The sequence below is a fragment of the Arvicanthis niloticus genome, chromosome 1 (assembly GCF_011762505.2).
Source record: "Arvicanthis niloticus isolate mArvNil1 chromosome 1, mArvNil1.pat.X, whole genome shotgun sequence".
In the NCBI taxonomy this organism is placed as follows: Eukaryota; Metazoa; Chordata; class Mammalia; order Rodentia; family Muridae; genus Arvicanthis; species Arvicanthis niloticus.
In genome coordinates, this window is record NC_047658.1 from 77,529,599 (window position 1) to 77,551,490 (window position 21,892).

The 21,892-nt window shown below is 43.2% G+C and overlaps 1 protein-coding gene across 1 annotated transcript; it reads right to left on the bottom strand.

Moving 5' to 3' along the window:
• Nucleotides 1-5,086: 5,086 nt before the first annotated feature.
• Nucleotides 5,087-20,746, bottom strand: Tmem9b (TMEM9 domain family member B). Its single transcript, XM_034524228.2, has 5 exons — nt 20,531-20,746; nt 18,558-18,649; nt 13,643-13,751; nt 11,250-11,384; nt 5,087-6,253 (listed from the first exon to the last, which is right to left on the bottom strand). The coding sequence occupies exons 1-5, from the start codon at nt 20,636-20,638 to the stop codon at nt 6,098-6,100; spliced, it is 600 nt and encodes a 199-aa protein (XP_034380119.1). The 5' UTR covers nt 20,639-20,746; the 3' UTR covers nt 5,087-6,097.
• Nucleotides 20,747-21,892: the final 1,146 nt, after the last annotated feature.

The following is a 21,892-nucleotide window of genomic DNA, read 5'->3' on the forward strand; positions in this document are numbered from 1 at the left end:
TGCTGCCATTCCAGGCTTCCACATACACGCATGGCTGACAAACACACCTACCTTGGGACCATCTCAAGTTTCTGTCTTAGAGCTCTTCTGGGAAATAAATAATGAAGTCTTAATGATAAAATCCTAAGAGATTCTTGATGCTCCACTGAGCATAAAAATGTCAACTTTAATAATTTAAAAAAATTTAAAATTTAAAAAAATAAAAAACCACCATTGTGCATACAATTGATTTATGGGATATGAGAATTTGGGGGAGCTTAGAGCTGCCTCTTTCCTTCCTGCCTCAGAGGCTATTGTAAATCGCTAAGGTTTTAAAGCCAGCAGCAATGCTGGTGCCAGATGCCAGAAGCTAAGTCCAGATTTCATCAGGGGGGCAATCTGAGCCTTGCACTGTATGGGTAGTCATCAATTTCTTAAGACAGTAACATAATCCTATTGATGACAAATTTTTATCAACTGTGCCTGGAACTTTTCTTAAGAACCATGGTCTCCCTGTGGGCCACTGTGGAGAAGTGTCTCTTTACCTGTTTTGTAGTTCAAGATGCTGTATTTGGGGCTGTGTCTGACTGAACCTGATTTATAGGTTGGTCATTTAGTGAAAAATATGCAAAGTAGCTTACAGTTAAACAGAACTGGCTGGCTCTGGTTTAGCTGATTTTTTTTTCTGCCTACTGTGGAGCTATGACAGCACCCAACAATCTAAGCTGAAAGATTTGCTTATGAAACTGGACACTTGGGACAGATTCTTTTGTTTAGAGGGTACTCCCATTCATCCAGGTTATATGGTTTTATATAAATTATTTACAAAAAACACAGTAGTCTCATAATACGCAAATGCTGGTCATTTTTTTTAAAGAGGTAAGACCAGTACTAAGAAGGTCCATGTGACCTTTGCAGAGTGAAATCTCTTGGGTAGTGCAATACAGAAACACCCTGAGAGCTGGTGCTTTTATAGTGGCAAAGTAACTTCCTTCATAACAAACCAACAAACTAGGCATTGAGACACTACAAGAGCATAGTTTTTATATATGGGAAAAGTCCTTCCGGCTTGCTTCCTTAATCAACAGAAACTGGTGAATCATGAATAAACACGTTCTATAATATAATATACTTAGCATAATTGTGTTTCAAAATGTGTTTGATGGGGCTGGGGAGATGGCTTAGCAGGTAAGAGCACTTGCTTCACAAACATGAGGACCTGAGTTCAAATCTTCCAGAACACATATTAAAAACCCAAAGGTGGTTGTATGTGTATCTGTAACTTCAGTGCTGGGGATAGGGAGAGTCAAGTAGAGACAAGAAGATCAATGGGGCGTGCTAGCCAGCCACTAGACTAGCGCCAGGTGCAGTGAAGGACCCTGCCTCAAAGGGACAGCATATAGAGTGGTAAGGGCACTTGACACCCTTTTATCACACACACACACACACACACACACACACACCTTACACACCTACACATACATATACACTATGCATGCACACACGAGCAAAAAATAAAAAGATGGAATTTCTGAAAATGTTTATTAAAATATATAGAAAGATCTTCATTTTAACTAAAAACAACCAAATACAATAGGTGCCATGTTCTAATCTTAAATATCTGCAAGATAGTTTTAGAAAATGGAAACATTGACATTAATGCAAGAAAGAAAAACCTAGTATTTAAAAGATTTTTACATTTTTACTTATGTGCCTCTCTGCCTTTGTGTGTGGGTATGTGCACTTGAGTGTAGGTGCCTATGGAGCCAGAAGAAGGGCGCCATATCTGGAGCTGGAGTTATAGGTGGTTGTGAACAGCCCAGTGTGGGTGCTAGGAGCTGAACTTGTGGTCTTCTGTAAGAGCAAACAAGAGCTCTTAGTTGACTCAGCACAAGCTAGAGTCACTAGAAAGACGGGAACCTCAACTGAGAAAATCCCTCTATGAGATTCAGCTCTAAGGGCATTTTCTTAATTTGTGATTGATGGGGTAGGGCCCAGCCCATTGTGGATGATCATCCTGGGTTCTCTAAGAAAGCAGGCTGAGCAAGCCATGAGGAACAAGTCAGTAAACAGCAATTCTCTATGGCCTCTGCATCAGCTCCTACCTCCAGGTTTGAGTTCCTGTCCTGACTTCCTTCAGTGATGAACAATGCTATGGAAGTGTAAGCCAAATAACCCCTCCCCTTCCCAACCTGCTTTTGGTCCTGGTGTTTCATTACAGCAATAGTAATCCTAAGACACAGCCCCAATACATAACATTTTTTTTTAATTGGAGACTATGTAGCCCTGGCTGCCTGGAATTCACTAAGTAGACCAGGCTGTCCTCAAATTCATGGAAATCCACCTGCCTCTGCTTACTGAGTACTGGGATTAAAGGTGTGCACCACCATGCCCAGCCCAACATAACATTTTAAAACACTTGATATTGCTGTTAATTCATGTTATACAATTAAGAGACAATGTCACATTTACTTCTCTGCAAATTCCACGAGTTGTGCTGACATTCTTTTCACCATTAGAAACTCCGAGGTCAGGCTGGGCTTGTGGCTCAGTTAGCAGAGTTCTGCCCAGCATACAGGAACCCCTGGTTTTGATCCTCAGCACCACACAGAACTGGGCATGACAACATACTCCTGTAGCCCTAACAGTTAGGAAGCATTGGCAAGAGGATCAGTTTGAGTTATCTCAGCTGTGTATTGAGTTGAGGCCAGCCTGGGCTACCTGAGAGCTTATGATGTCTATGAGACCTTCTCAGATTTGTATATAGATTTTGGAACCAAATTTGGACTCTATCCTCCTCTGGATTCAAATTTTGATATCAATACCCAGAATAGTAGCTTGCTGTAAAGACATTTCCCAAGACTTCTTCCTGGTTTGGAGTAAAAGCAATTCTCAGCTTTTGGTTTCTGTACCAGCCTTGGTCTCTTTGAAGGTAGTTTTTCCGAGGCTGAACAGTATTTCAAGGCTAGGTTTCCTGATATTAAGTGATGCACCTGCAAGGAAACAAGACCCAGTTGGGAAGACTAGCCACATGTGGGCAGAGGGTATGCCTTTGCGGCAGCTGATGGAATACAATGTTTCTTCTGGTCCAGGCTGAAGATGATTAACTTAACTACAAGAAGCAAGTTTACTTTCTTAAAGAAAGTTTACTTTCTTTCAGAAGCTTGAAGAACACCCCTTCTGGGTTGCACAGAGAGAATTCTGACTTTTCACTTCTGCCCCACATAAACTAAAGTTTTATCATTTTAAATGTTAATTTTTCTTTTGTTTCACAAGACAGTATTTTAGAAGAATATAGAATCATAGATCTTTCAAAAGTTTTTTCCATTTCCTGTTTTTTTTTAAAGATTTTTTTTAAGTTCATAGGTGTTTGCCTGCATGAATCTCTGTTCACCATATAACCTATGGGGACAGACTAGGGCACTGGATCCCCTGGAACTGGAGTTACAGGTTGTTTTGAGCTGCCGTGTGGGTTCTAGAAACTGTACTCAATACCTTCTCCGGTGCTCTTAGCCATGGGGCCATTTCACCAGCCCTTTCTTTTTTTTTTTTTTTTTTTTTTTTTTGAGATGGGGAAACTTGACAAGTAGCTGAGGATGACCTTGAACTTCTGGATACACCTCCTAAGTGCTGAAATTACAACCACACGCTACTCCATCTGATTTTTACTCTAAGGATCAGACTTGGGGATTCATGCATTCTAGAGAATGCATTTTCTCTAAGAACGTTATGAACGTGTGTGTGTGTGTGTGTGTGTGTGTGTGTGTGTGTGTGTGTGTGTGTGTCTATATGTGTCTGTGTGTATTCTCTTGTGGAACTCAGAGGACAGCTTGCAGGGGTTAGGTTCACTCTTCTGACCAGTAGGTCCCAGGGATCCATAGGTCATTGGCTTGGTAGCAAGCACCTTTACCTGCTAAGTTCCTAACCCAGTTATACTTTTAAATCTCAAATTCTTCCCCATCTGTTCACTGCTTGTACCTAGGAAAGCATCTGATTTTTACATTTTGAAATCTTAAAACTTTGCTGGAATCACTTAGTTTCTAGAGGTTTCTGTTGTTTGGTCTTCAACTTAGAAGCCAGTGTCATCCTTAAGCAGTCTCTTCTCCGTCTTACTCTGCATCTTTCTTCTTTTAAGGCATGAGCTAGAACTTACAGGGTGACTTTAAAAAGTGTCACAAGAGCACATCCTTGTCTCCTGAATCTCAAGGGGGAGGACTTACAGGCTGAGGTTAAAGTATCACAAGAGGACATCTGTGTCTCCTCAATCTCAAGGGCAAAGTTTCTAGCTTCTTGCCAGTAAATATAATTTATTATTACATAAATAGGATTGTTGCAGGTTTTTTTTCCCTGAGATACTGGTCTCACTCTGTAGACTATGCTGGCTCTGAACTCCTGGCAATTCTCCAGCTTGTTTCCCAAATGCTGGGCTTACAGGAAAAGCCACTATATTCAGTTTGTAATTCTTTATCTGGTTGGGGAAATTCCTCTTATTCCCAGTTTTGCAAGAGTCTTTCTTTCCTGTGTATGCAGGTCCACATGCATGTGGAGAACAGAGGACAACCTATGGGGTCACCCTCTCCACCTTGTTTGAGACAGGATACATAAGAGGGATAGCCGATCCACTCCCACCACTGCATGCAGCTTTTTTATGAGGGTCCTGGGGATTTGAACTCAGGTTTGTGTGTCTAGCTTTTTTGCCCACTGAGCAATCACCCTTTATAAAGTCTGTCATATATATGCATGTTTTTTCATATGTCTATGTATATTTGTATGTATATTTGTATGTATGTATGGGTCTCATTACACAGCCTAGAATGACTCTGAATTCCAAGCAACTCTCTTGCCTCAGCCCTCTGAGTGCTAGGATTATGGGCATGCACTACCATGCTTAGTTTATGAAGTTAAAGGCACTCAGCTTGTCTGACTACTTGTGTACCTAGGAATACATTGTCTTTCTCTCTGCACCCACATACCCTTAATACAGATCCAGTGTCTTAGGATTGGGTTGCATAATGTTTTCAAACACCAGTGTACCAAATGTCTCTGTGTCACATGCTTATCACATAGCACAAGAGGAAGGAGAAAAGCTGGAGAACACACACACCGATGGGGCTTTGTAAATTATTTTATTGTTACATTCCAAAGAGGATGTAGGAAGAAAAAAGCCAGTTATCCAATAACTGTTAGACTTCTCAGAGAGAGGCAATCTGAACTCTAGTCCTAGTTCAAAGCTGCCCATATTAGTTCAAAGAGCTGCCTCTCAGCAAGACAGGAAAGGCTGACCAGTATGTGTATGTCAATCATCCAGGGAGGCTTGGGTTTAAGAGAAAATGTCTTTATTCTAAATGTTCAAGTCCTTAGAGCTACTAGAAGAAGATGAGGAAGACCACACACACACACACTGAGACTGTGTTTAGTTATTAGTGTAAACTAGCAAATGGCCAGTTTGTTCTAGGACATGTTGCATCAGACATCACAGCACACGAAACAAGTCTTCATTTCGTGAGGAACCGCCAGGCATTTCAGATCCAACTTGTCATGAAATGTAGCCACAGGCAAAACCAGAATCTTAGGTAAGGTAGTCAGTGCAAAAGTCAAGTGGGGAGGCCAGCACGATGACAGAGCCAGCTACACTGGGACATTAACAAGTGTGAAGTAGAGGGTCTGATGTATTCACAAGTCTGTCTGGTAAAGTGACTTGAGAGAAGCTACTCAAGCACTCCCAAGGCATCCCTTCCTTCTCTTTCCCACAAGAAAGAGAAGCAAAAACACACCTGGAAATTATCTTGAACATCAAGTTCGAACTGTGTGGCAGGAGAGAGAGCTTGTTCCAGGCACAGGACTTCAAGATAACTCACAGGCAGCTTAGTTTTATTAGTAAAAGTCACAAGTAGGAAAAGATTTACTGGTTGACTTGGAACTGTGTGCTTTAAAAATGTTTCTATTAATACATTAACAAGAAAAATACCAAGCATAGGGTTTGCTTCCAGTTTTGAGTCTTCCTCCATCCAGCAAGGATTTGTAAAAACAAACAGGGCATTAAAACACACGGACACCCTGTCAGTTCTTCTCAGTTGTCTGCCATGTTCTTTCTAGTCACCTTGGTTCCAGTTCCCAGTTAGCTGAGGACAACATGTCGGTCAAAGACAGACTTTCTCTGCTCCTGGACCTGAAGCTTCCAGCGCTGCTGTGCATACTCCACTTTGTTTAGAACATTGGCTCGGCTGCGAGAGCGGGCCAGCACATCATGGGCATTTGCAAAAGGCTGGTGATCCTGAAAGTCAAGGTAGAAGGTGTTAGAGATGCCAGGGCCAGCCAGCTGAGAACAAACAGCCTGTGAGCCAGACCTAGGCAGGGTGTTCTAGCCCTTCAACAATCGAAAGCAGGACAGACTCAGCTACAGAAGCAGAGGATTCCAGAGACAGGAGGAAAAAGGGGTATGTGAGACATGTGGTCACTATTTCCAACAGCGTGTTCTTTAAGGTGCAGAAACCAAGACAAGAACAGTGGTCATTTGCCTTAAAGAGAAGTCTTTCATGGTTAGTGGGAGAATATTTTCTTGGGCCAGTGAGATGGCACAGCTGGTAAAGACATTTACACCAAGCCTGACCTGAGTTTGATCCCTGGACCCCCCACAGTGGAAAGAGGGAGCTGATTCCTGCAAGTTTTCCTGTAACTTTCACATACCCTGAGGCATGCATGTGCCCACATTCCCAATCCCACCCCCCAAAACAAACTAATTAATTAATTAATGCAATTAAACGTGTTTTTTAAAAAAGGGCTAGAGAATGGTTTAGCAGTTAAGAATGCTTGCTGTTCTTTTGAGTACATTTTTTTTTAGCACCCTTCTAAGGCAGCTCACATTGGCCTATGACTCTAGCTCCAAGGGATCTGACACCCTTTCTTGGCCACCCAAGGCATCTGCAAAAATGTACACATATGACACATGAAACTTTTAAAATCTTTTTAAAAAATTTTAGTCACTTTCTTATGCCTTTCTTTCTATGTCACTCAGGCCAGCCTAGACCACTATACTGTGCAGACTGACCACAAACTAGTGGTCCTTCAACTTCCTGCTCCCAAAAGCTAGACCACCTGCCCCAACTAAAGAAGCTTGTTTTCACATTACTATCTCCATGACAGATATTAATGTAGAACTTTCCTCTGTATTTATTGATTGATGTTTCATCACTCATCTATGATAAAGGAGAACTCTGTCTTTCCATTTTTCAACTCCCATTTATATCCGAACTGTTTGCATGTCAGCCTGGGGCCACTAGAGCAGGCAGGAGCTCTAGGGCCATTATCCTGCCTGGTTTTAATGCGTCTCTGGCCCTCAGCATGCACTGATGGACTGTTTTCTAATATCTCCTTGTTTTCCCTCTCCCCACTGTGCAGTGGGCAGCTCATGTGCTTTTAGTACCTTCTGCTACGAGGATGAGGACCAGCTTACTTCAGCATGTCTAATCAGCAAAACCATCGTTCACTGCTTGTGGTCCACAGCTTCCATGTTAATTGCCATCTTAGGAAAGAGGCTAATGAAGGTTACCCTGATTTGTGTACAAAGCCAGATTCTCCTGTCAAAATAAACTAATACAACTGGATGTTTGTAGTTATTATAGAGGAAACCATCCCACTAATCCACCTATGGACAAGATGTCAACACAGCTGCCCACATGACAAACAGGTTCAATTGTAATTTACTGTTTTTGTTTTGCCTTTTCTTTAAGTTTCTTCTTCAACCCCATGTCAGCAAAGTTTCTAAACGTTCCAACACAGGCCTGGCCTCTTAAACTAGGTTTGCCTACTTGAGAGAAGCAACAACATTCTGCTGCACGTAGGCAGCTGGGCCTGGGCCAGAGTTCTCAGGGCATGGAAAACTGTGCACAGCACCCTAACTGTATTACAGTGGGCACTTGGGGGTTTGCTGGGTTCTGTTTCTACAGCAAGACAGTTCTACTATGTTTACTACCCCAAGAATTTTCTTTCTTTTAACTTAGAAATCTACTTATGTGTTTTATGTAGGTTTTTCTTGCATGTATATCTGTGCACCATGTTCATTCCTGGTGCCCATTTAGCTCAGAAGAGTGTGTCAGAACTTCTGGGTCTAGAGTTAAAGATGGCTGAGAGGCATCATGTGGGCACTGGGAATACAACCCATGTCCTCTACAAAAGTAATAATTTTATTTATTAATGTGTGTGTGTGTGCATGCGCATGCATGTGTGTGTGTGAGTGTATGTATGTAAGGACAACTCTGCAGAGCCTTCTTTGTTTACATCTGTTGCATCAGGCTCTCAGGCTACTGGGCTTGCTCCTGTACGAAGAGCCTTTACACTCAGCCAGCTTTCTGGACCTCAAAGAAGCTTTTTGTTTGTTTTACTTTTAGAGATTTACCCTGTTTCTATTATGTATATGTGGGTAGGTGTGTGCACTTGAGTACATGTGTCATGGAGGTCAGAAGAGGATGTCAGATCCCCTAGTGCTGGAGTCACAATTGATTGTGAGTCACTGTCATGTGTTCTGACAACTGAACTCCAGTTGTCTGTAAGAATAATAGGTGCTTTTAACTACTGAACCCACTCTAAAGACTTTTCTATTTGTTTTTAACTCTACAAATGAAAATCATAAAGACAACATGTGAAGTCTGAGATGTTCCACAGATACAGAAGGAAGATGAAGAAGGAGGAAGCTTAGCATGGTGGTACACACTTATAATCCTAGCTCTTGGGAGGACTGCTGCAGACCTGAGGCCAGCCTGGTATATATAGCAAGTTCTGGGTCAGCCAGGGCTATAAGCAAGACCCTGTTGACAGGCAGAGAGAGAGAGAGACTGAGGTGGGTCATAGGGGAGAGAGAAGGAGGAAAAAGATAGAAAAAAGAAAAACAGAAGGCAAAATTAGCATCACTTGATTTCCAACAAAGAAACAAAGTGGCCCAAGGTCATTTAACAAATTAGTTCAAACACTAACACTTAGTGTGCCTAACCCTATGTTGGTGTCATATCTTCCCAACACACCAGATTGTTTCCGGCTGATTAGTACGGGAAAATGGTGCATTGGTGATGTTGTATATTAAATATTACTACTATTGGTTTATTTGGACAGAAACAATACTGGCAAGAAGGAAGTACTTTATCAGAGAGCCTGTCAGTTACACCGGCCTGTCATCTACTTCTCAAGGAACAAACTCAGATGACTAAACAAACCAGTTAATCCTTTTGGTCTGCTATCCACTACCAAACAAGATTGAACTAGCTGCTCACAGACACTGGGAGAATGCAAATAGAGATTTTCACTTTCGTGTTTGTTCTTTTTACACCTGATAAAATTACAATGAATACAAAGCATACTTTAGTGGAATGTTTAGATAATAGAGACAACATGTCCCAGATATATGATTACAACAAATACTACCATTGTCTAAAGTGAACCTCTTGGCTAACTGTACTGTTTTATTTGCCCTAAAATGTAATAAAAATGGGAAAGAATTTAAATGCCTTAAAAACGAACCTCTAAAAAGTACATACTGAAGAACTCCCATGTTAGCTAAGAAGTTCATAGGAACTGAAATTTAACTTCTGTTTGTTCAGTTAAACTCACAGCTTTGGTTGGAAAACCTTTCTCTGCCTAGAAACAGTCTGACAAATATCAGGGTCAGCTGGGGCTCTTGGTGACAGTGTTTCCAATGGTCAATCACTGATGGGCAAAGTGGTTTCTAATTATATGAGCCTATCAATCAATGTCGGCCTCCATGCTTACATCTATATATTTTTTTGCACCAGCTTACATTTTGCGTGTACTACATTAACATTGTATCTGAGTGAGCATCAGATAATCGATGCTGTAAGGATGTCTAAAGTCAGCATAAACCCTGTGCTAGGCATGGAACACTGTGAGGCCTTTATAGACACTTTATGCTAGTAGTTCTCAACTGGTGTTGATTTTGTCCTCCTGCCAGGTTTCTTTCTTTCTTTCTTTCTTTTTTTAAGATTTATTTATTTTATGTATGTGAATACACTGTCACTGTCTTCAGACGCACCAGAAGAGGACATCAATCTCATTACATATCAGCCACCAGGTGGTTGCTGGGAATTGAACTCAGGACCTCTGGAAGAGCAGTCAGTGCTTATAACTGCTGAGCCATCTCTCCAGCCCTCTTGACAGCTTTCTTAAAAGGCAAGGTTTCTCCACAACAAAGGATAACCCTAGTATCTATATAGTCAGGGTTGGGAATATATAAATGGAAATTACCATAGAAAGAGTATGTGAGACTACTGCTTTGCTATACAAGTTTTCTCTAGGCATTAATCCTACTATCTGATTTATGTGTGTATTGTGTTTAAGATTTATTATTGTTGATTATGTTGTATGTGTGTGCATGTGTTTGCTGAGACTGGAGGCCAAAGGTGTCTGAGCCCCCTGGAGCTGGAGTGACAGGCAGTTGTGAGCTATCTGATATAGAGGCTGGGAATGAAACTCAGATTCTCTGCAAGAACAATGTGAGTTCTTAACCACTAAGCTATCTCTTTAGCCCTTTGGGATTTTTTGTTTGTTTCAATTTATTTTGTACTGAGACAGGTTCTCAAGTTGCCTTGCCTGTCACTGAACTCCCTATATGACCAAGAATGATCTTAAACGTTTTTTGTTTTTTGTTTTTTTAACCAAACTGGGAGAAGTCCATACTTTTATCTAATAATAGCTAAGGAGAAAGTAATCATATTGAACAAATTATTTTTATTTTTGATCTTCAACTTTAAATCATCCTGCTTCTACCTCCTAAATTTTGGGGTTACAAGTATGTACCACAACATCCTGCCTGTCTATGCTTGGTTTTGTTTTCAAATTTTAATTTATTTTATTCCATCAGATCTCCAGACTTACCTTCCTCTCAGCCTACCAATCTACTTCTGGAATTATTTATTCTTAATTAAAATGTTTGTTTTGTGTATGTATGATGTGTATTGTATGTTTGTGTGTGGGAGCACAGGTCCATGGGAACGCTAAGGCACCTGTATGGAGGTCAGAGAACAGCTTCAGTTATCAACCTTGTTTGAGGCAGAGCCTGTCCTTTGTTGCTCACTGCCGCATACATGAGTTTTTTAGAATTCTTCTGTCTCTGCCTCCATCTTGTAGAAACACTAGTTAGAATATGTATCAGTGTCTCAGTGAAGACCTGCAGTAGCGTGAAAACATCCTACCTGCAACCATTTCCACCATACGGGATGAGGGCAGAGACTGGCAACGAGCAGCTACTGTGCACCAGAACTTACCCCAACATCGTCATCGCTCTGCAGCAGCTGCGAGTGTCCAAAGAGGCGCCTCTTCAGGATGGGCTCAATTAAGGTAAGATACACCATGTACAGAAGCAGAAGGCCCAAAATAGAGAGATAAATTATAATGGTAACCTAAAGAAAAAAGAAAAGAAGTCACACCTCAGTTCAAGCCAAGATAGCAAAAGTTGTTCAGTAACAGTGCCATCTTGGGAAGACTGGCACATCTACGCAGAGCACAGGGGTGTATACAGTCAGAGCCCAGCAGAAGAGGCAACCTGAATCCACCAAGGCAGGAAATGAAGGAACAAAGCATTGCCTTTGGATCTTTTTGTGGGTCCCCATCAACCCCATCATTCGCCACTGTGGCCTGCACAGTTGTTTTCTGTCTCCAGCTGAGCACAGCATCCTATACTCGGCGGCATCACTGCTAAAACTACCTACAGGAATCCTAGCCACACTGTGGTTCGGGGGGTTTCAACAGGATATCCCTTCAGATTGATGTAGGTCAGCATAAACAGTTGTCAGAACAGTGATTTGGGGGTATTAAGTCATATGCTGCCACATGGCATCGCCTCACTTGGCTACAATAAAACAGAACACATGTTGGCAAAGGCATGGAAAGGCGGAACCCTCGCACATCGCCACCACTTTGGAAAACTGTATAGCCATGTCTTCAACAACAAATTCCACTCTGAGGAATTTCCCCAAGAGAAAAATAAGCATATCCATACAAAACCACTCAAGACAGTATTATGGAAACAATCCAAATATTGATGAACTGAGAAGCAGTCATACAATGAATACTATTTAGCAATAACATGAAATGAAGTCCTAGTGCAAACGACAACTCAGACAAAGTAAAAAGTCACAAAGAACCACATATGACTTTACTTACATGGAATATTAAAATGGGTACAGGCAGAAAGTTAAAGATAGTAACTATTTGGGACCAGAGACAGAAATGTTCAAAACTGAAATGTAAGAAGTTGTTCTAAGCCGGGCGGTGGTGGCGCACGCCTTTAATCCCAGCACTTGGGAGGCAGAGACAGGCGGATTTCTGAGTTTGAGGCCAGCCTGGTCTACAGAGTGAGTTCCAGGGCAGCCAGGGCTATACAGAGAAACCCTGTCTCAAAAAAACAAAAACAAAAAAAGAAGTTGTTCTAATTTACTAAATTATATACTTAAAAGCAAGAGAATTTTAAGGTTTACAAATTATATATTTAAGTTTATTAAAAAAGCATAAGAGCTGCTGCTGTATTTCAGTCACCAAACGTTGTCTGTTAGGTGTAAGACCTTGGGCTCCACAAAAAAGGAAAGAGGGGGCTGGGGAGATGGCTCAGCAGTTAGGAGCACTGGCTGCTTCTGGAGGACACAGGTTCAGTTCCCAGTACTCACATGGAGACTAACTGTCTACAACTCCAGTTCCTGAGGTCTGATGCTCTCATCTGACCTCCATGAACATCGGGCACGTAAATTGTACATAGACATACACACAGGCAAAACATTCATACCCATAAAATAATAAAACAACGATTTAGAGGGCTTGAGAGATAGCTCAGAAGTTTAGAGCACTTCTTGTTCTTTATAAAGGGGCCCAGGTTCAATTCCCAGCACCCAAATGGTGGCTGACAACCATCTGTAACTCCAGTTCCAGAGGATCTGATGCTCTGTTCTGGCCTCTGCAGGGAGCAGGCGTGTACATGATGTACAGACACACATATAAGCCAAACACTCACATGCATAAAACAAAACCAATAAATCTTTAAAGCCTTTTTCTTTTTTTTTTTTTTAGTTTTTTAGTTTTTTAGTTTTTTTGACATAGGGTCTCTCAACAGCACTGTCTCTGTCCTAAAACTTACTATATAGACCAGGCCGGCCTCAGACTCAGAAATCCGCCTGCCTCTGCCTCCTGAGTTATGAGGCCTGCTTTTAAGGAACAGAATGGAAGGCAAGATCTTAAAACAAACAAACAAAACCTGAGAACCACTCGCCATCATAATAAAGTAACTGAGCTCATTAGAGATCTAATGATGCTGAGTTGTCAATACCCCATTCCCTTCAGGGACTGAAGACCTAAAGTTACACTTCTACAACAGTGACTAAATGCATCATTCAGTCAAGGGTTGGGAGGATAGGAGGAAGAGGGCTTGATAATGTTGTATCACTGGCTTTCAGTATGTATTCAGATGTATTTCAGAATGTGCTAACTAAATATAGCACAGTTTCAGAGCCATTTCACTTGTCTTCTTTAATATGTCCTAACGAATCCAGAAAGCAAGGGCAGGGCCATTATTACTTTCTGGGAAGTTCAATGTTTCTGTCTTTTCTGGAGAGCATGTGTGAATGTGTATGCATGTGTGTGCATGTGTATGCACACGCTCATGTTTCACCTTGATTGTGACAGAGCTTCTTTCTTCGTATTTGCATTCACAGCGTAGACAGTATGCTTCTACGTCGGGCCCCCGCACAGGCATGGGCTCCACAACATGAAGGCAATCACTGAAAATAAAGGTAAAGACTGAGAAAACCTGGCTTGATGTTCTCCTGTCTCTGATCAACTGAAACCCAGAATGGTTACTGAGCTTACCCAAGAAATAAGAACCAAATAATCAATAAATAAAAGTGAAATAATTTCCTTTCTCAGTATTGGCATTTTGGTAGTTTAGCAGTGTAAACAGCCAGACTGGAGAGATGGCTCAGCAGTTAAGAGCACTGCCTGCTCTTCCAGAGGTCCTGAGTTCAATTCCCAGCAACCACATGGTGGCTCACAGCCATCTGTAATGAGATCCAGTGCCCTCTTCTGGTGTGTCTGAGGACAGCTACAGTGTTCTCACATATATAAAATAAATAAGTCTTTTATTTTAAAAAGTATAAAAAACCAAAAGGCAATAGCTATCTGTGTCCAAGTTGTCATTACTGTCTCAGATGCCGTAGAAAATCCCAAACTGTATGAAAAACAAAATTATTTGTTAAAAACAAGTCATATTTAGACTTGCTCAGTTACCAAGCAAAACTCCTTTAAATGCTTTAAAGTAACACAAGGCATTATTTAAATATTATCTCTTGTGAACTAACCAGATCTTAGTTTCCATTTGTGTGTGAGTGTGGTGCACATGCATGTGTGCACTTGCACATACTTGCAGAGACCCAAGCAAAATGTCAAATATCCTGCTCTATCACTCTTCACCTGGCCACTCTGAGACAAGATCTCTGCCTGAAACTGGACTAGGCTAGCAGCCAACAAGCCCAGGCGGTCCTCCTGCCTCTGCTCCCTGCACCTCTGGGGTGACAGGGGTACATGGTCATACCTTGCTTTTTATGTTTGTGGTACAGATTCCAACTCAGGACCTCATTCATATACAGGAGCATTTTTAGTCACTAAGCCATCTCCCCTGTCCCCATAAACTATTATATCATCATCATTTATTATTTTGCGTTTTTGTGACAGTGTTTCTCTGTGTATCTTTGGCTGTGTTGGAACTCATTTTGTAGACCAGGCTGGCCTTGAACTCAGAGATCTGCCTGCCTCTGCCTCCTGAGTGCTGAAAGTAAAGGTGTATGCCACCACTGCCTGCCCAGCTTTTGTTCAAATCAAATTACTTGTTATAGATAACTGAACTTTTTATCATTTATACTATTTTGAATTTTATTTGTTTCCAATGCTATAGTTCAGAGGCAACAGAATGTGGAAAGGTGGGTTTTGGTGGGTCAAAGAAGGTATCATTTCAGAACACTGAGCGCCCCCAAGAAGACTGGCTGGGATAAGAGGATGCTGTCAAAGCATTCTTGAGGCAGCCAGAGATGACTGATGAAGACATACCAAACTGGAAGCCAGGGCTGGGAGACAGCTCGGTGGATTACATAAGCATGAGCACACACATCACATACACAATTGCAAAATGAAAAGTAATCACTCAGTTTTCAGAAATGACAGATTTTGAGAAAAGATATTTTTGGTAGCATTGCTTTTTAAAAAATAAACACTGCCCCTTCTCCCCCCATTTTCCGAGATAGGGCTTCTCTGTGTAACATCCCTGGCATGAACCTTGCTTTGTAGAGCAGGCTGGCCTCAAACTCACAGAGATTCACTTGCCTCTAACTGCCCAGTGCTGGAATTAAAGGCGTGCACCACCACACCTGGTGATCTTTCTTATTTTTCTATACTTCATTTAGAAATGTTTTAAATTTTAATTTATATGTATATATGTGTGCCTATATGTTTATGTGTACCATATGCATGCAGGTGTCCTTGGAGGTCAAAGGGCATCAGATCTCCTGAAACTGGAGTTATAGGAGGTTGTGAGCTGCCTGATAACAAAGCTGGGAATCAAAGCCAGATTCTCTGCAAGATCATTAAACACTCTTAACTGCTGGGCCATCTCCAGCTCCTGCTTGCCCCGGAACTTGCTCTGTAGACTAGGCTATCCTGGAAGTCACAGGGAGCCACCTGTCTGTGCCTCCCAAGTGCTGAGATGAAAAGCATGTGCCATCTTAGCTGGCCCAAGGAGTAATTATTTCTCACTGTGGCTTTAGGGGTCCACTTTTCAGCATTTCATAGTTTACTCTTCTGTTAAATGTGATAAGTCATTGATATGCTACACAGGAGCAATTAAAAACAATGTTAATTGGAAACCAGGTGTGGTTGCAAAACAGCCAGGACAGCCAGGGCTGCATAGAGAAACTCTGTCTCATTAAAAAAAGAAAAAGAAAAAGTTGGACATGGTGGCATAGACCTTGGAAGGTTGAGGCAGGATGATTCAGAATTCCAGGCAGGCCTAGACTACACAGAGAGATAGAGACCCTGTTTGTAAACAGAATGGTAGGTGGTAGGCAGGCAGGCAGGCAGGCAGGCAAAAAGAAATGAGGAAGGGAGAAGAAAAGGGTTGAAACAGCAGGAAGGTTTTTTGACTAACCCATAAGAAACAAAATGTGGCTCAACCAGTCCTAGCAAATAGGAAACACCTCCATCTAGTGTTCAAAGGAAGAACCAGCTTTGACCCAAATCCCAAAGACAAACTAGAGCACTGCTCTAACTTTCCTTGTTTTAAATCAGCTATTCCAAGTCAATGAAGAACTAAAGCTAACAACTGGACAAAACAAGAGGCCCAGAGACTAGAAGGTGAAAGTGTATTTGGGGACTTGCAATACCCAGGTCTTCAGGGAGTCAATAGCATCCTGATCTACCATAATCTGCCTGTCTGTCCAAACAAGTTAAAACTTCTGTCAATTGGGAACATGTATCAGCAAAAGACTTACAAGCAAGGGAAAATAGGAAAGATGAAAGAAAATTTTCTATAAGTCTTGTTTTCAACTGTTTCCTTCCTTCCTTCCTTCCTTCCTTCCTTCCTTCCTTCCTTCCTTTCGTTCTTTCTTTCTTTCTTTCTTTCTTTCTTTCTTTCTTTCTTTCTTTCTCTTCTTCTTCTTCTTCTTCTTCTTCTTCTTCTTCTTCTTCTTCTTCTTCTTCTTCTTCTTCTTCTTCTTCTTCTATTCTTCTTCTTTGCTTTTGTTTTTGTTTTGAGACAGGGTTTCTCTATGTACGCCTGGCTGTCCTAGAACTCACTCTGTAGACCAGGCTGGCCTCAAACTCAGAAATCCGCCTGCCTCTGCTTCCCAAGTGCTGGGAATAAAGGCATGCACCACCACTGCCCGGCACAACTGTTTATTTTCAAAGCTTCTAGTTTATTTTATAACCAGGGATGAAGATGTGGCCCTATCTCAGCACAGAATAACAAACAAACAAACAAACACAACATCAGCATTAAACACTTAAAAAGTGAGTTCGGTTCCCACTACACTAATACATGTCACATTCAGTTACCAATAAGAAAATAAACTGATTATACATGTTCAATAGCTTTGGGAAGCTATAGAAATAACTTCAAGATGTATTTGAGGGCTGGGGAATACTGCCCAGTGGGAGAATGTTTATACAGCATTTACAAGGCCCTGCATCGGATCTCTAGCATAAAAAAAAAAAATTGAGCTTGCATGTATTATATAAAGTAACCTCCTGGTACAAAACCCACTAAAAATACACCCCAATTGCTTTTTAATATAAAAAATACCTTTCAATGATACCCAGACACTCAGGAGATCACAAGAACACACACACAGACTGAACCTAAATACATACTGTAAGAAGGTTAGACAACAGCACCAGAGAGAGGAAGTGTTCGCAAAGTCAGCTTGGAGACTTGAGATGGAACAAACGTAATCTTGCTTTCCAATCACTGCTGAGTACAGAGCTGTGAAATCAGGCACAAACCAAAGTACCTATCATTTGGGGCTGTTCCCATTAGCCTTCCACTGTGGCCATGACATCACAGTCCCACTGGGAAAAGGACATCCATCCTGTTGTATAACCTGCTGCTTCCTGTTTCAAGGCACACACAGGAAAAATTGCATTCCTAGTCCACTGGGATAAACTGAGCCGGCTTCTCCTGGTCACCAGCCAATCAGGATCCCAGCCATGACTCACAGGCCTGACTGACTGAGGGCTGAAGAGATCTCACCCAGCCGTGACTCACAGGCCTGACTGACTGAGGGCTGAAGAGATCTCAGTCTCAGCTTTATCCGAACCACCTGACTCACCGAAAAGCAGAAACTCTGACAGACTTTATTCTCTTTCATCCCTGAATATCTGAAACTTAAATATAGCCAATATTTGGCAAAGTTTACAAACTGTGGCCTGGGAAGTAGAGGCAAGAGGAGCAGGAGCTTGAAGCCAGCCATAGTGAGATCTTGTCTCAAAACAAAAAACAAATCCCAAACCAAAACAATTCCCTGCTCCCAAAAACCAGGAGCGGGAGAGATGGCTTGGTGGTTCAGTGTGCTGGCTGCTGCTGCAGAGGACAGGAGTTCAATTCCCAGGACTAGAGTTGGTCATGTTACACGCACCTGTAACACTGGCTCCAAAGAATGCAATATCCTCTCTGGCCTCCACAGATACTCCTTGTGTACACGACCACACACAAATTTTTTAAGTGCTTAAAAATGTATACATTGGATAAAGAAAGCCCACCTTACCATTCACTGAAAAAAGGGATAAAGATCCCTGGCCAAAGTTTAAGAGGGCCCAAGAGAACAGCTATTGGTAGTTTAGGTACAATAAACTCAGTCCCATCAGTCTAGAACTTTCTGTTTAGGCTACAGTATTCCTTTAGACTTGTATCATACACTCAGGATTCCAGTCTAAAATCTGACACTTTCCTGTAAGAACGAAATGAGACATCATATGAACAGTCTGAGTTAATAGTAGGAACCACAGAATATGTGACAGGTGAATTCTTGGCCTAAGATACTTACCAATCTTTCTGAGATATATTCTTATTATAAATATGCCCAGGATTCTCTTTATAGGGAGGGCAGATACATTTACATCTCACATCTTCAAAATTCTGTAATAAAAGTGAAAACAGTATAACTTCTTTATAGTTTATCAATATTTTTTTTAAAAAAATCCGCACACATACATTTTGCTAAGTATCCCTGTCAGATATTTTAAAGCCATTATAAAAGAGCTAGATTTGAGAGATACAAGTTCCTAAAATCCACACGACCCTATCTGTGCCTTAGTAAACTCGTTTATAAGTTGCATGACAATCAACTATGTTATTATCATCTGCCTGCCACTAGAAAAACATATGACAGACAATAGGGCCTACAAAGAGATATGCTGATATGAAGGGATTGGGGAGAATGGAACTAAGGATTATTTATAAGCAAGTCACAGGTCTAGGCGGGGGTGGGGGCAGCTCGGTGCTGAAGAATATGCTAACATGTATAAGGTCGACTCAACCTGTAATACAACAATGGGTCGAGGAGAGTCCGAACTGTGAGAAAGGCACGGGGCATGGATAAAAGGGCTGAGTCAGCTATAAATGGGATGAAGATTCAGGGGCGCTCAGCCAGTGCTGGGAGGAAAGTCAAAAAGGGAAGGGAGTGTGAATCTTCCCAATGTCCCCCAGGAAACTTGGCTTCTAACCCATGGTTGACAGGGAGGACAACTAGCAATACAAGTTTCACGAAGCAGAGCAAGCAGGCATTACGTGTGCATAAATCCAGGAGTCGATTTCTCAGCAAAGGGGTGTTTATTTGAGAAGGCAGTGGCTCATTAGTCCCCACTGAGACATAGCCACTGCTCCTGCGTCCAGTGAAATGTCTGGCAGAGCTGCTGACAGCCCCTAAATGAATCAGTAACCACTGTGCCAGAGCCTGTGTTCAATGAGGAGGACTCAGATAAGCAAGAGACACGGCTCCTGTTTACTGGGGCAAGTCCTATCAAGGGGAGATGGACAAATACACACTACATAAAATGGTAACACATCCATGCAGAGGGTACCCAACAATATTTCAAAAGTTAGGAAACTTTTTGCTGTCCCTATTTCTGATGACATCCAAAAGATTGGGGGTGGGGGGATGATCAAAAACACCCGCCTACCTGTGGCCTAGCTTTCCCAGCTCTTTATAACATTTAAAAATATCATAAAACTCGTCTTTTAAAAGTGCAGTGTCACTGTTTCCCACTACACTGTAGAGTCTTTCTGTTTTGCTCAAAAATGAGTTAGCCCACCTGGAAGAAAGCATGTGTTTTCTTGGGCCAGGGCAGCTCTGGGGCGACAGATAACAACATGAGGGGACCAGAACGGTTAAGAAACACAATGGGGGAAAGGACACAACTTCCCCTCCTCTCTCTCCTAGGCTAGTAAATTAGAGGTAGGTGTGTGTGTGTGTGTGTGTGTGTGTGTGTGTTCCTGAAGGGGAGCCGGGTGAGAGCATCAAGCTAGTGGGGTGGCCCCTATAGGTCCTCCTGGGGACAGATAGTTGCCACGAGAGTTGAGCCCCCACCATGGCAAGGAAATCTGCTCATGAATGAGTTGAGGGGAGCTAGTCCCGAGTAAGGAAGACTTCGGGGAGATGAGGGTTTCCCATCGTTTGGACTGGGGGCTGAGAGCTGGTGAAGTGCGGGGGTGGGCAGCCGGAGTTTAAGGGTGGAAAGTTCAAAGCTCCCAGGTCTGGAAAGTTCCGGGTGTGCGCTGTCGGGGCTGGGAAGGGGAATGTCATGAGGCAGAGGGTTGCAGACCTGGCTCTGGTACTGTCAGAGGCTGAGGGTTAGGATGCTCTGGGGAGAGCCGGCCCGGGCTCTGAGGGTAGGGAGGAGACCTCTGGCTGTGGGATTGGGAGACCCGAGAGTGGGGAGCAAGTGGTCAGCCCCAGTTTCAGCCAGGCCAGAATCAGGGGCGGAGCTCCTGTCAGGAGCCGGGCGGGGCGGAACTCACCTTGGCAGCGCCTGTCAGGGGCGCGAGCAGCAGCACGGACAGCGCCAGGCAGGCCATGCTGAGCCCCGAGCCCAGCCGCAGCAGGCTTCCGCACCAAAGGCTCGCCATCGCGGGAGCCAGCAGCCCCAGCGAGCCCCGAGCCCCGCGCCCGGCTCGGGATCCGGCTCGGGATCCTCCGCCCGCACTTCCGCCTGGGCCTGCGCGTCACGGTCCGCGCCGGGTCAGCAGCGAGAAAGCCTCCGCCCCGGAAACGGTTCCGGGTGCACAAGGCCCGCCGCGGCCGCGGCCCTGAGGCTGCGCTGAAGTCTGGGGGTCTTCCCCGGCAAGAGCTGGCGAATCCTGCACCCCCAGGGAGCAGGCCTTGCGATCCTAGTACGGCAGGCCGGGTGAACCCCATCCCGGGGAACTGCGGAGGTCGAAGAGGGTGCTACTCGTGAAGACCTGGCCGGGAGAGACCGAGCGTCCGGAGAGTGGAAGCCCACCCGGCGGTGGAGGCTCGAGGCTCGGCTCCTGTGCCTCGGTACGAACCTGCTGTCCCTGCGCCTCCAGGACTCAGCCCCCTGCCCGGCTCCCAACGGTAGCTGTGAGCTGTCCAGGCGGGTGTGGCTTCCACTGGGGGCCGACGGCCTTGGTACAGTCTAGGGCTGGGAAGTGTGCCACGGCGGCGGAGCTGGGCTGACTCGAGTCAGGCTTCGCAAGACGTGGACCGCCCCTGGAGCATCCCCCGCCCAGGACTCCTGGAGGTGGAGAATCCAGGCGTCAAGCTCCTGTGAGGCAGTGCCGATTTAAAACAGTTGACCTCTCTCAGTCAGTTCAGGGAGCACCGTCCCTACTCCTTTGGGTGTCTTTTTCGTTGGATACTTTAGGAGCACCCTGGAGATAACATAGTGCTTCTCATTAAAATATTTTTTTTTCACTTAGTAGAGACTCTGGGGCTAGAGAAAGGGATGCAGCCGGCTCATCACAACCCTTAGGGATTTGCTGAATGTCACCAGGGAAAGTCACTTCCTTTCAATAAGAGAGAATTAAATTATATGATTTTCAAAGTCTACTTATAAAATCCCCACTCCCCCTTTAAGTGGTCCTTTCCTGGTTGGTGGAAATGTCTTAATTTACAGGTAGAAATTTCGCAGCGTTTTTCTGCTATGTGATTTTTGTAGACTAGAAACTAACACAAGGTGCTATTGCATTAAATGTATTTAGCCCTTTTTTAGTCCTAAATGGCAACTAGCCCAGAGGACTAGATGCTTTCTCACCAATTTTTGTGAAGATGCTGTCACACTGGGAATAATTCATTTCTAAAGAGTACCCTGCTAATCGTAGGACTGCAAGTATAGAATTTGTTGGTGAGGCATTGTGGAT